The 14,984-nt window shown below is 28.1% G+C and overlaps 2 protein-coding genes across 3 annotated transcripts; one reads left to right on the forward strand and one right to left on the reverse strand.

Annotated features, from left to right (window-relative positions):
• Positions 1-607: 607 nt before the first annotated feature.
• Positions 608-2,873, reverse strand: LOC114127419 (endocuticle structural glycoprotein SgAbd-9-like). The gene is made up of 4 exons (XM_027991647.2): positions 2,705-2,873; positions 2,210-2,535; positions 1,974-2,092; positions 608-853 (listed from the first exon to the last, which is right to left on the reverse strand). The coding sequence occupies exons 1-4, from the start codon at positions 2,720-2,722 to the stop codon at positions 711-713; spliced, it is 606 nt and encodes a 201-aa protein (XP_027847448.1). The 5' UTR covers positions 2,723-2,873; the 3' UTR covers positions 608-710.
• Positions 2,874-12,860: 9,987 nt separating this feature from the next.
• LOC114127422 (uncharacterized) lies at positions 12,861-14,925 on the forward strand. Of its 2 annotated transcripts, none has more exons than XM_050201693.1 (4): positions 12,861-13,552; positions 13,625-13,684; positions 13,936-14,063; positions 14,552-14,925. In XM_050201693.1, exons 1-4 carry the CDS (start codon positions 13,294-13,296, stop codon positions 14,798-14,800), a joined length of 696 nt encoding a protein of 231 aa, XP_050057650.1. In that variant the 5' UTR covers positions 12,861-13,293; the 3' UTR covers positions 14,801-14,925. The 2 variants fall into 2 exon arrangements, with proteins under 2 accessions (XP_050057650.1, XP_027847450.2); XM_027991649.2 differs by having other exon boundaries at positions 12,868-13,552; positions 13,625-13,681.
• The last annotated feature ends 59 nt before the right edge of the window (positions 14,926-14,984 follow it).

The following is a 14,984-nucleotide window of genomic DNA, read 5'->3' on the forward strand; positions in this document are numbered from 1 at the left end:
ATTAGGTTTTAAATTTTCAACCAAACTTTTTGGAAAACTAGATTATAAAAAGTAAGGAATTAATAAATTTATCATATTATATAATTACAGTACAATTAGAATCAAAATTATTTAAAATTAATTTGTATAGATATCTATGTAAAATCATTAAGGTTAAATCAACACAAGCTTTAAGAGTCAAAATATATAAGCAAATAAAATAAAACTGACCCATATAGGTATATAAGGGCGCAGGCGCGTAGCTAGAAATTGTTCAAAATTATACATACAAAATTGATTACTTTACGTATATTTAAAGTTTTCACATATATCATATATCGATTTAAGATAAATCGTGCTTATGATGCATGTTTTTCTTGATAAAATATGTTAAGTATACCACGGCTGAGGGGGAGGGGGTGTTACTACACCTGTAACACTCCCCCCTGGCTACGCGCCTGCAAGGGTGGCTATTTTAGCAGGTAGCACATGTTAAAACATAATAATACTAATTCAATTTAATTTGTTCATATGTAAGTAATTTAAACATAATTAATGTACAGAGTATAGGTATTATGGTGTACTGATTAGTGATCAGGAATTAGAAATGAAATAAACATACACATGGTTATTTTTTTTAAATGTACATCGCTTTATTGAACTTAATTTTTGTTTTTACAAATTTCAGGAATGGAATCGTTAATATAATATTTTCGTCATTTTAGGCATCATTATTTTTTGTTGAATTGTGGTGGTTCTAGTTTAGCTTGGGCCACTTGTTGTGCTACTGCTCGTTGAATTGCTGGATGGACACTTGGTCCGGTTGGCTGATATCCGTTTTCATCGGCTATGTATCCAACTTCAATTGGAACTCCTGAAATAATAATTTAGTTATATTCATATAGGACAATATCTGTATATGATTAAAACATATAAACCTAATATAATATGTATGTCAGTAAAATCGAATAGCATGTATATTGTACATTATTGTACATAGTATTTCATTCGTCCGAGAAAAATGACGATTGATTTATCGAAAGCTTAAATAATCTTTCAATTATATAATATACTATACCTACATAATATAAGTATAATTATATACTGTTAATATAACATTATTATACAAACCCAAAACTGTATAATACTATAATAGATATAATGTAATATAATAATATATAATATTATGTCTTAGTATTATGAGCTCCATATAATTATTACATCTATTGTTGAATGCGTTGATGTGCGTATTTTGTATTATGTATAGGTGCAATATTGTTCAATGATTACAATGCGACCATATACTATTATCGCGTAGGTAGTCGAGACGAGAAGTAAAAGTGACGGACATTTGAATTGTATCTATTCGAAACCTGAATCAATCACTGTTGTTTTGTTTAGACAATATAAAATTGCATCACGGCCCATCGACGTATTATTATTTCCATTTCATAAATTAGTATGGATCGACTGTTGTATTACATGCAGTGGAGTATCCAGGATTCATTTTACGGGGGTGTTTTAATATTTAATTGACTTATAGAAGGTGGTGGACTCCACCCCCCCTCTCATCACCAGGATAATTCTTTATCAATAACCATCACGAACTATTACTATATTATAATAGCGTTTCTTAGATATCTTCTAAGACCGTGCCGTCGAATTTGAAGGCGTATTTTTTTATATTTATTGCATATTTGCATTTGTGTAAAGAAAATTATACTGTAAGTTTGGAGTTTGGCGAAATATAACAAAATATACGGCCGATGGGGGGTGTTATAACACCCATATCACCCCCCCTAAATACGCCACTGATTACATGCAAATATCAGCGGAAATTCGGAGACCGCGAGGAAAGAAAATCGAATCAAAAATAAACGTATGAGAGCAGACATCATCATACTAGGTACATCATTCGTATTATGTATTCGTGACGTACGACGTAAAGCACTGAGTATAAAATATTATATTATAGTAAATGTTTAGTTAGGTACCTTCTGGAGTTATCGCGGAGTATGATCCTTGGACGGACATCACTGGTGGGTATCCTTGCACGGCTGGATATCTCAGACCTCCCGATTCTTGTCTTTGTGTTCCGTCAGCGGACTGGTAACTGAAAGTCCGACGAGTATATTATATTATTACAACTTAGTATAATATTATGGTAGTTATAATATACAATGTATTATAATCAAATACACACGAAAATCATCGTTGTCGCCACGCTCACCTGAAACTATAACTGCCTTCTGGGGTAATGTCGAACGATTGCTGTAAGATGGGCACGTACTGTCCGTTGTACGCGGGGTTTGGGCCGTTGTAGTATCTCTGAGGGATGTTGGGTCCGCCGATGAATTGTGGAGGTAGCACGCCGTTATATTGTTGCTGTGGTCCGATGAATTGTTGTGGATAATTAGCCGGTCTGAAGGGGTTGAAATAAGGCGATGGTGGCGGCAACGGGGAAGTCGGAACAACCTGCACCGATGCTGGCGGCGCCGTCTGCGAAGAGCAGCCCGCGACCAACAACAAAGCCGTTATTCCGGCGAAACGCATAACCTGAACGAGAAAAACATACACGTGAAAAGCGCGTTTTAGAATAGCGAATAATAATAATATATTGATGTGGATTGATTTTTCATTTGATGTATACAACGGGCAAGACGCAAAGAAAGCGTCGAAGACTGTTCGAAAAATTCTAGAAACATTCAAACATTGTTAAACTCACCACTTTAGAGCCAGACATGATTTTTGCAGGACTGAGAAACTGTACTGTCTACGACGGTTAATATAATATATATTATATGGTGTCTGTCGGATGAGCTCGCCAGATCGATACTGAATTTTAGATGGCAAAAACGGTCGTTTATAAACATTTTATGGCCAAGACAATCACTCCCATTTTGCCTACTCCGTAAATCGTCCGCTGCAGCGGCACACAATAAGACATAACCCTGCTCACTCGTTATTGAGCAACAGTATACCACCGAGACCTATTCGAGATGTTTTTAGACGTGTATATACACACACAATATTTTACCCATCACCATCACTGTATAGATGTTATGTACCAGTTATGGGTACGTATTAATTTTATTAATTGTCTTAAGACGTGAAAGAGGTAGTTCGTAAAACAGATTGCAGTTGAATCGATAGCACACGATCATTATAATGTCAAATATAATACTGCATATATAGCGTATATACATAATAATATGTATATACATAGGTACTTACTATATTATACTATAGAATAATATACACTACGTTACAGAGTTGTTTTGACTTACGGGCATAACATATAATAATAATAATAATAATAATAATAAAGGTCGTCGTTGCGTGCTGTATGCTTTAATGCATATACACAGTATAATATAATATATTTTTATATTTTCATAAACTGCAGTGTTATTATATAGCAACTAAACCAACCCGAGTGTATATAATATCTGCTAATCCGTTCGTGAATTATTCAATTTAAAGTGTAAAGACAACTGTATTATACATACGTTATGAGTATAATACATAGGTATTATATTGCTTAAACGCCTGAAAATTCGTGCAAAATATATAGGTACACATACTATTTACTCACGTTTTTGAAACACACAATTATTATGGTTTCAAAGTAACACAAAATAATATAAGAGCGTCCATCAAATAATTTATATTTAATAAATACAGTAATTTCTAAATTACATATTATCTATAATAATAACTAATGGTTATAATGGACATTTGATGTTTGCGTTGCATTATTCTATGGTTTTTTTTAAGTAAATAACTGTTTTTATTAAAAAATGTTTTAATAGCACCCAACAATAAGTTACGTACATGGTAGGTACATGTACATTAGTGTATATATTTTATTTTTTATAAAATATTAGCAAACAGTTAAAATTTGTAAACGCGTTTAATAATTGATTGAATGATTTAAATTATTTTACTCGGTATCTAAACGTTTATTGATAGTATTACTCGTATAAGTCGTAATACATTTTAATATTAAATATTATTGTTTAAAATTTATCATTTACAGTTCAAACTTTAAACTATAAATGATCCTGTGAGACCTTCGCCAAAATCATATAACACACAATTCAAAAGATCCTGTCTAAGCCTAAAGATTACAATTTGCGTAATGCAGGCAAATTAACAATACCTAATTAAAAATAGACATTATTTTTATGTTTAATTATTAAAATAATTATCCCTAAGTAATAAATACAATTTATTAGATTTTATACGGTTAACACTTATGTTTATATAATTATATTGATGTGTTAAAAAAATAAAAATTTGCTCAATAGGTACTTCAAATGTCGACGAATTAGCTATAGGTACGTATGGATAGATAATATCTATTAAATATATTACTATATAATGTATCGTTGAACAAGCAACTCCGACTATTTTATATTATTTAAATCGTTGTTTAATTATTTTCCAGTATAATTCGTGCATTATTACGGCAAGTCGGCATTTAATATAATATATTACCTATGATAATAATATATGCGCTGGTATCGTTGAATACCCTGTCATCTACAAGTATAGGTTCTCGCCATTTATAGGCAGATATGTGTAATTCGCATACAATCATGTCTTCGAAAATTACCGAAATTACGAGAACTAATGTATAAAAAATATTGGTGATTATGACATTGGCGCGGCACCTACGCGGCTATATACGTGTACCTATAATATAATATATTTTGTAAAAATAAATTAAGAAATAATAGATCCTTAGCTAGCTTATTGTAATTTGTGAGTACCTAATAGGTATATAAAAGCGGGTTGTATTAATGATTATTACAGCTCGACGCTTATTATAATTATACATTGTTCGTTCTGCAACATAAGTCCTCAAACATCCCGATTTATAAAACTTAAAACGCATAATTATATAACAACGCATTATATTATGTTTATGTATATTATATATATATAGGTATACATAATAGATCATGACGTAGTATTTTTGTATTTTTTTTATTTGTTAATAACTTTAAACGCATTAAGGTTAAATGCAGTAAGTATGATAGCACATAGAGGATGATAATCCATTGTATCGTGTATATAACTGCAGGAATTATTTCAGTCGTACGATATCTTAAGTGATTTTAATAGAATAATTTGAAAAATTATTGTAATATAATTATGTAGTAATGTAGTATACATTATACTATTATAATATTTGTAGTAGTATTGCTACTGCGCGGTCACTTCACCCTTGTTAGTCCCTTTTCCTATACAAAATTATAGAACCTATATATATACTAAAACTACACTTAAGATTCTTAACGGAATGACGAATAAATTTTATGAGATGCGTCTTTTTTTCAATAAATAATATTGTCAGCAATTATTTATTTATAGTCTATAGTGATTATTGATTTTTATTAATTTATGATGATATTATGTATTGATGTTACATAAATATATAATATAAATACTTAGTATTACTATACATTATATATACATACCTATACTGGTTGTATTCAATATTCAAACCAAATAACATAACAGTGGCGTACTTAGACCTAAATTTTGGGGGGGAGGTTAATTTACAATTAATTTACAGGTAGCAGAAATTAGTTTTCTCATAAGAAATTAAATACCTAATCTAAAAATTTCTGAGGGGGATTATCCCCCCCCCATTAGTACGCCTCTGTAAGTGTATCATAATAATGTATATATTTATGTTATTTAAAAAGCTATTTATGGAATTTACGCTCTTTTTTAGTTTTTAAATGGAACGATAATGTATTAATTTTACAATGATGAATGAAGTGTGTATGTGTATCTTTAGATACACAACAAATAGTTAAAAGAATAATTCTTTAAAAAGTTTCTAAAAAAAAAATTGGATTTAGTTTGAACTTTTGAAATTTTTAGTATTATTTGAAATAAATAGTAAAAACAAACAACAAATTAATTATAGGTCTTACGTAAAACTAGTTGTTGGTAAAATTGATACGAATAACTTTAGGGCTTTGATTTTAGATAGATAAAATTTTCATCAAATGTTTGTATCAGGATTTTATATTTTCATGATAAAATTTCAAAATATTTTGGCTTTTTTTAAGCTCTATAGACATCAGCAATTTTTAAGTTTTTTTAAAAAAAATTTAAATTAGATATTATTGTCAATAAAATTATTTTTGGACGGTCTAAAACCTTGAAAATTAAATTCAATATTTCTCATAAGTTTTAAATTCTGAACTAAGTGATGAATGTTTTATATAGAATTCAAAAATATTGAAATTATATTATATTCATAATATTTGTTTTAAAAGTGTTTTATGTTAGAGTTATGTCAAAATTGCGAAGATTTACAAATAATTTTGAAGTTAGAAATTTATAAAAAAAAAAAAATGTTCTTTATACATCATAGATAATAGACTTGAAAGTTAACTGCAAGATTTCTCATTAGTTTTTTTACCTACTTCTGAATAAAAATCTAAACATTGAGTATCAAACATTATTATTAATAAATATTTGAAATGTTCACTAAATCACAAAACTCGACCGATCCACTATTCAGTGAAACCGAATAAATATTAAATGGATTGATTTGGGTTCACACATCTACCTATAATATAATACAATAACGTTGTCAAGCGTATGATGTATATTCGTATACTTAAGTACATATTATATTATCTATGGTACTTTATAAAATAATAATACGATAAAAAAACTCAGAACTATAAGATCAACTTGAGTTTTAATTGGGGTGGGGGGTAAAATTATATCTTTTGAAAAAACTGTAAGAACTTCCCTCCTTAAACAAGTTTTTAAATGAATAAATATGTAATTAAATGAACAAAAATAAAACCAAATAGGAAAAAAGAGAACTATGTTATAATATAGGTGTGATACATTCTGTTTGACCATCATAATTTTTCTATATCATCAAAATTTAAAATACATAATTTAATGGTTTATATTTGAAAGCCGAATATGAACTGTGGAATAGGTCATGGATGCATATGTAGCATATATATTTATTATGTAGGTATAGTTGTACTACGTATACACAAGTATATTATATTATAAGTATAGATACTGAATTAATATGAGAATTGCATTCAGATATATAAAAAACGATTAATTATTATTACTTATTATTTCCTTGTAATTTGTAAATAATTGAACGTATTTCCCCATTTTTGCCTAATTACAATGTTGTATAGCATTTTTATAAATATTATTTACTATTTTGATTGCCATGAGACTTTGTAAGTATAATAATAGTGTCAACAAATTGCTCCTGCAATAAAATTTGGCTATTTTAAGCTCTCAATTTTAGATCTTAATTATTTTTAAATTTATTCATTTTCATTAAATTTCTAAAACAGTTATCTGCTGAACAGTGAACACGATATACATATTATTTTACAATTCTAACATTAGTTAATAATTTTTTACCTACATACTGGATAAATTTTTTTATCGGTTTTTGACCTATCTGCCATCACTCATATATTTTTAATCAATATTTCAGCGAAAGTTGTCCTTGTACGAATCAATCATTTCGATAGCTATTATTTTAATGAAATATAGTTAGAACTAATTTTATAAATTTAAAATCATTTGTATTAAAGTATAATAGATCGATTTTTCATTAAAAATCAAAAAATTACAAGGGGAATAGACATCTCCTTAAATAGTTTATTTGAGGGCATAAAAAATATAGGTACCTATATATTATAATATAATGAAATATACCATCTATGTCTACATGGATATATGTATATTGTATTATATAAATTTTCAGTACTTATATATATAATTTACATCTATTTCTATTCACTTTACTACAAATACATGGTTAAAATCTATTTGCATAAATGGTAAAACTGTTGTCAAATATGCTAACTACCTACCAATGCATAATATATCAAAATATTCAACCAACAATTTGACATACTCGCACACTACAAAATTGATAAAAAAAAACATATATTTTATCCATAATTTTAAAATCAAGATGTTTTACATAGGTACATACTTTATTACTCTAATTTTGTTATACACGAGAGTACAACGTAATCCATGATAACTATCACGGTAAAATGATCTAAATATTGTTGATAATTATTAAAAAACTAAACACTTAAAAAATATATAACTATTAAAATTAATACTACTTAACAGTTAACCTACAAACTACTTCAAACTTATCCTCAAACCGAGTTACTTATGTTTATAGTTACGTTGAATTTTAATTACTATAAATTATATTTTGTAGATTTGTAGGTATTATAGTAAGAATAATTGACAGAAATATAAATGGAAGTTCGTATATTACAGCCTAAAGGTAAAATTATACATTACCTACCTATGCATCTTCTATTTTTCTCGACTGTTATTACTTGTTAGGTCTTACTGTTATTGGTCTTAGGGTACTAAATAGTAGCTACCTATTTACTATTTAAGTATTATTTATGATTATGACACATGAGGATACATACCACATACGTGTTTGATACAAGTATATTGCATATGCTATGCTCTATACATCATACCATATAATGTCTACATAATATATATATCGTGTTGCCACTTGTCAAATCAATGTAAAGTTTAAACATATGAAATAACAATAAATTTGCTCAGTTTTAAATCAACGACCCTGAGAATAATAATTTTTAGACAATTTTTTTTAACCATGATTTTATAATATAACATACTATATATATTTTATACAAACATTAAATAATATTTAATATACTAAAAATTAATATAGTTAGTTACTACTAGCCACTAATGGAGCTCAATTCTGTTATTGACATTTGATTATTATTCATTTTATACTGGCAATAACTTAATATAATATACAAATCAAATTTTGTTTTATATATTTTTTTCTAAAGATTTATGTACAATGTAATGTAAAAACATTTGACCGAATTGTACCATCATGCACAGGTTATATTATATAGCCATACATATTATATTAGGTGTACTGTCTGTACTATAACTACAAAGTAGAATTGAATAAAATTAAAAAGAGCTACCTTCTGAAAACCAATTATTATTTTTTGTTCTATAATTCTATTTCAGATGTATATGGGAAAATTATTAATTTACAAGTTTACAACCGGTTTCACGACTCAGATCTGGCGCTACTGCGCCTGTCATATATCTTAAGTATTAGGTACCATCATCGCCTCACGGCACACACAATTTACAAGTATTGTGAAACAAATATTTAACAGTTTTAATACGAACGTCTGAAAAATAAAAAATAAATTACGACATCGGATTCAGAATTTCAGAATATATTAATACTAAATACTGTTTAAGTTTGACTTTTACTATTACAATTCACAACCTGCAAATTGATATTTGCTTCAGTTTGTATCTACTTGCTAATATTTTAATTTATGTATTATGTAATTACATATATTTAAAAACAGTTAATGAGTTTTTAATATTTAATGTTATTTTTTTATTTTTTATTTATGAACTTCAATTTCTAATGATTGTTTAAGTAATTGATAGATATCACATTTAAATTTTATCTTTAACATATTTTATACCTATATAATATGGTTATCTATGTATATAAATATTGTTTGTATTACTAACACCGATTGTATATTTGTATAAATAAGTAATAACAACTAATAAATTGTCTAGGAAATTCGAAAATATGATTAATTATGATTCATAAATCATGATTCATGAATACTGAGTAGTTCTTAACTATTGTAGCGGTATGGTGTTAGCACTCGTATCGTCGCGTGATATCACGACTTATAAACATTAAACGTATAACTAATACATAAGAACGTTTTTTTACTTAGTCAATTTTTTCTTGTACACAGGTAATGTTTTTGTCATGACATTACTCTTTTTCGAGATTATCTTTAAAGATTTGGTACCACAGTCCTTAATTGTATTTAGAAATGTATAATAATAGGTTTTGTTTATCTACAGTGTGCAATACTGCAATGCGACAAACGTAATAGTTGTAATAACAATAATGACTAATGTAATCGCGTCATCCATAACACCAAAAAAGTAATCTAGCGCGTCTTATAGGTACATAATATAATATAATATATATAATATGATATGTAAGCTGTGGCATATTATATAACTAATAAGTAATAGGACATCGACGAACGTATAGTATATTAGTATGTATGTAAAGTGTAGACTTTCAATAATCATAGGTGAACTTTGGAATAGGCACAACCGCACAGGGGTCAGCCACCAATAATGAAAACGAGTCCAAATCAGCTTTTTGTCAAACAATATTTTATGTATACATTGATGAGTGGAGAGGTACTAATGTACTATACTACTATACTGTCTACTCGTATATACTACCATTAGTAAAATATTGACCTTGTCCAAACATGTCTAACCTCCATCCAACCCGGTTAGAAAAATCATATTTTTATTTTTAAGGAAATTATTATTATGTATCCTGTATACAGTGGTGTGTTCAACTTTCGAAAAGGAGGATATCTCGAAAATATGAATTTTATATCGATTAAAATGAAAAAAAATTGTATTCTCTCATTTACCTACAAATTCCCAAATCATTTAATGATAACTTTTAATTTTAAATACTGATATTGACTGTATTATAATGTGTATACTGTATAGTAGGTATATATATATTTTCATAAGAATATTAGGTACCATTACACTTTTTACCAAAAAGTTATTATAGATACCTACACCTAGGTATATAATGACTAATGAGTATAATAATATAATCATTGAGATGAATTATGTGACTTCATAATTTAAAATGATTAGATGTGACGCGGTTCAAAACAAACTGTATAATATAATAATATATCATAAAGTGTTGTAAGTTATTGTAATGTTTTACAGGAACGTAAACATCATTGTATAAAAGGACGCTCGAAAAATATAAATTTTCAACAAAAACTATAGTATGTGTACCTAATTTATTAATGTGTCAATTTTACGAATAATTAATTTTTTTGTCACGCCTGCACCGAAAGTTTGGTTTTCGACCACGGTTGAAGCGTTCGAAAGCGTCCTTTTTCCGTCCAGCGGGCGGTAAAGTGGAAATCCCCAAAGTGCCGGGCGGAAAAGAGGAAATCCCCAAAAGTGCCGGGCGGAAAAGAGGAATTCCCCAAAAGTGCCGGGCGGAAAAGAGGAAATCCCCAAAAGTGCCGGGCGGAAAAGAGGAAATCCCCAAAAGTGCCGGCCGCCGGGCGCGTAGGTATCCCCTGCACAACCAGAAACTAAAATGTACACCTACCACGGTTCTTACAAAACATAAACTTTTGGTACATCTTAAATGTATAGTAACCTCCTGCATGACGCGTAAACATTTAAACATATTTAATTTGCACTGTCCTATATAAGTGCGTCGAACGATGCGTTAGTAATAGTCTATAATTGTTGCATAGATCCCTGCATAACCTTTTTCATAAACGCAGGGGCGTGACAAAAAATAGTATGTGTGGCTCGCGCGGGAAGGCCATTTCAGTCTTGGGCGAAATGCGGCACTTGCCTACGGCTCGTGCCGCACACAACGCCCGCGACTGAAATGGCTCACTTCCCGCCCTTGCCACACAATATACTATATATCCACGTTGAACGAAAAAGAACAAGAGAATATAATATTGAATAATTACATAGGTAGTTCATATTCTTAAGAATTCCAAAACTTAAAAATTAGTGAACTTACACATTTCAAAAAATTTAATACGTACGTAGGTATTCCATTTACTATTGCAAATTTTTACTTACCTACTTAAATGAACGTTATGAAATTGAAATACCTGTATAATTTATATTATCGGTGATTCACCAAGCATGCATTGTCACCATTTATTCCTTTAATAATGAATTTTTTCAAATTTTGATTTTTGGAATAATTTCTATGTATACTTCAAGATCATATTTTCCAATGCTTGAGATTTTTCATTCTATTTAAGGAGTATCCTGTTTAGCGATGCAAACTGTTTTTCAAACGAGAAACCCTTTTTTTACTTTAAAATATTTAGTAAATTTATTTTAAATTTTGATGAAGGTACTTACTTAATTATAAATTTAAATGAGCAATTTCTTGATAACTAATATTTTTAGACTAAATTCTTGAAAATGGTTTTACTAAAATATATTTTAAAATGACTTATAAGTGTAATATACGATTTAGTATTTATTGTACTAGGTCACTAGGACCATTTTTACGAATTACAAACGTTTTTAGATTTGTATAAATTACTAATATATTTTCAAACTATCATAGCCTATCCATTCACATATCGGGCGATCATAAATTGCGCCAAGTATAACATCGGTACCTAAAACGGGTATCTATAAATACTACCTATAGTAAATTGCGCTGTACGTATAGGTAGAGTGACTGAGTGAATATTCAAAATTATCATCTCGAAATTTGAACCGTAAAATATATAAATGTCAAAATACCTATGATACTCAATGACATGATACTCGGTATGAAGGCGAGAGAACGTCTTACCGAATACCGGTGGTTACCATCATAAACATAAGATAGTCTATATTATCTAAATCGTGATACTTAGTAAAACCACCTGATAAAACCCAATACTGAATGGTGTACAATATTGTTATTTATTATGTTACAACTGACGTTAGGCAGGTACGGCCATGTGCACCTGTACGAGTGACCGGTGAAATTTGTTTTGCTGTTGGCATGGTGCATACACTACGATACACCGTGACCTGTCCTAATTGTTACGGAGATACAAATAGCGCGAAAATCACCATACTGATTATGTTCTTATGATAATAATATAAGATTGTAAATGATAAAATATTGAAATTAGCTATTTATAATAATAAATGACAATAACTATTGTTCTGCATTTCGTTGTACTGTAATACCATCATCAGTACCTACTTTAGTAGTTTCCAGTTAGTCGTGTTAGTACTAACTACTATTGTTAATATTGTTAGTTTTTACGATGTAAATTAATATTATTAATATTATTAATTATACATTTAATTTTAATTATTTAATTATTATATGTTACCTTCACATTTTATTCATTACGTGCGAATTTTTTATACATACCTACATACCTATTATGATAGCTAATGTCATACGTTATTGCAATACAGCAATATTCAATAATTAACTCGACTAATAATTAAAATTCCGTTGTGAAATTACAGTTTGCAGGACTAATAATTAAAACTAATATTTACTGGATTGTTTTTCATTTTTGAGGTAATTTTATCTTAAGTTTATGTTACAGCATTGCATAATTATGTTGTCCTAATTATTTTGAAATTAAGATTTTACAGATAAACAGAAATAAAATGAATAATAATAACTATTATTTGAAGAAAAAAGATATAATTGTGATATTTGTTAATTTATTGGTGCTATCCTTAGTCTTATATATTTATCATGTTGTACACGATTTGAAAGCTATGCTTTCAAACGAACGGTTATGCATACTAAAAACATCTTCAGAGACTTACTTAAATGAAGGTGATACAGACAACATTTATTTTGACTTTTCCAAAATGAACAATTTAAAGATTAGACATACCAGGTCAACCAAGTTTACTAAATGTAATTTTATATTTTTATTTTATAAACATGGTTATTGTTTTCATATTTATAATTTCATTTTCTTGCTTCTAGTTCAAAATATGTCCTTGTTCTACTTGGCTCAACCAAATATAGATTTTGAACAAAATGGTAGTTTGTACAAAAGCATTCACTATAAAATTGTTATTCTATAATTTACTATGTTTACACCTTAACTATAACAATGTATTGAGAATTTAACAAAATTATCTATAAATATATAGTTTAGTATTGTTTAATGCATTACCTAAGTCAATAATTGCCTTAAGTTTAATAAACCTGATTGACTACATTTCTTGGTGTAAACGTAGTAATTAGCAAAAATAAAATTTCGATTAAATTACTGACTATCATTTTATGAACAGGTATCTTAGGACCATGGATTTTGTCAAATAAAAGTTTACCAGTTGACTCGTATCCTTCTTTAAAATTAACTTCAAGAAGAACTTTATTAGAAATAGTTGACCAAGGACTTTATTTAGTTAACATTCAGGTAATATATTTTTTGCTGATACATTTTTCCTGAATGAGTACAACATTCAAATAAATTTTCTTTGTCTTATACATTACTATTGCATAGTAAAAACTGTTATTACTTAAAGAGTTTTAGTTATGTGGTAAAAAATAAGTTGTTATAATAATTAAACCTTTTATAAAAATTATTTCATGTTTTCTCAAAAGCTATTTTAAAAAATAATGCCTTTATTGATACACAAATAATTTTCACAATATCTTTTTTCGTCTATATGTTCAATAGAGAAGTATATATAGCAATTTTTATTCCATGTATTCGACATATTGTATAAAATTGATATTCAAAATTTTACTGTTGCATCCATTTAATAATGCTTAAATGTCCTATATTATTATTTTTCAAAGATAAATGTAATCATGATGTATTTTTAAAATACAGGAATTGAACTGTTTATAATAAAATAATTTGAATTAGTCCTGTATTTAATAAGTTTTATTTATTATTAGGTATATTATTTGTCATCTGCTATGAGGAACAGTTTTTCTATCACAAAAGTAACAGCTGCTTTAAATGAAACATTGTCTGTATGTAGTGCAGTGGGTGTCTCTGGAACAGAAATCTCATGTTTCACATCGGTTGTAGAGTATTTTAAACCTGGAGAATCAATTTTAATTAGACTCAGAGAAATGTCATCTGGTATAAACCTTAACCGTAAAGCTTCTCACACTTACCTTAGCTTTACTAAGCTATTATAATAATTTTATCTCAATAATACTGTGATCAAAATGCCACTACTCTCATAATTTTTAGTATATAATTTAATTTGTATTACTATTATTACATTTTTTTTTTAATAATAAACAGTATTATTTTAATGTTATTTAAACCATAATATTTTGTTATATTAAGGTTATTTTTTATATTTTAATTATATTTTAG

Source organism: Aphis gossypii, chromosome 2, assembly GCF_020184175.1.
Source record: "Aphis gossypii isolate Hap1 chromosome 2, ASM2018417v2, whole genome shotgun sequence".
Lineage (NCBI taxonomy): Eukaryota > Metazoa > Arthropoda > Insecta > Hemiptera > Aphididae > Aphis > Aphis gossypii.

Excerpts from the sequence above, each read along its gene's own strand:
- LOC114127419 (XM_027991647.2), bottom strand. Across the intron at positions 2,093-2,209 it reads GAAGGCAGTTATAGTTTCAG|TTACCAGTCCGCTGACGGAA; the intron begins GTGAGCGTGGCG and ends TCGGACTTTCAG. Across the intron at positions 854-1,973 it reads CTCCGCGATAACTCCAGAAG|GAGTTCCAATTGAAGTTGGA; the intron begins GTACCTAACTAA and ends TTATTATTTCAG.
- LOC114127422 (XM_050201693.1), top strand. The coding sequence starts at position 13,294 with ATGAATAATAATAACTATTATTTGAAGAAAAAAGATATAATTGTGATA. Across the intron at positions 13,553-13,624 it reads GTCAACCAAGTTTACTAAAT|TTCAAAATATGTCCTTGTTC; the intron begins GTAATTTTATAT and ends TCTTGCTTCTAG. Across the intron at positions 13,685-13,935 it reads AGATTTTGAACAAAATGGTA|GTATCTTAGGACCATGGATT; the intron begins GTTTGTACAAAA and ends TTTTATGAACAG.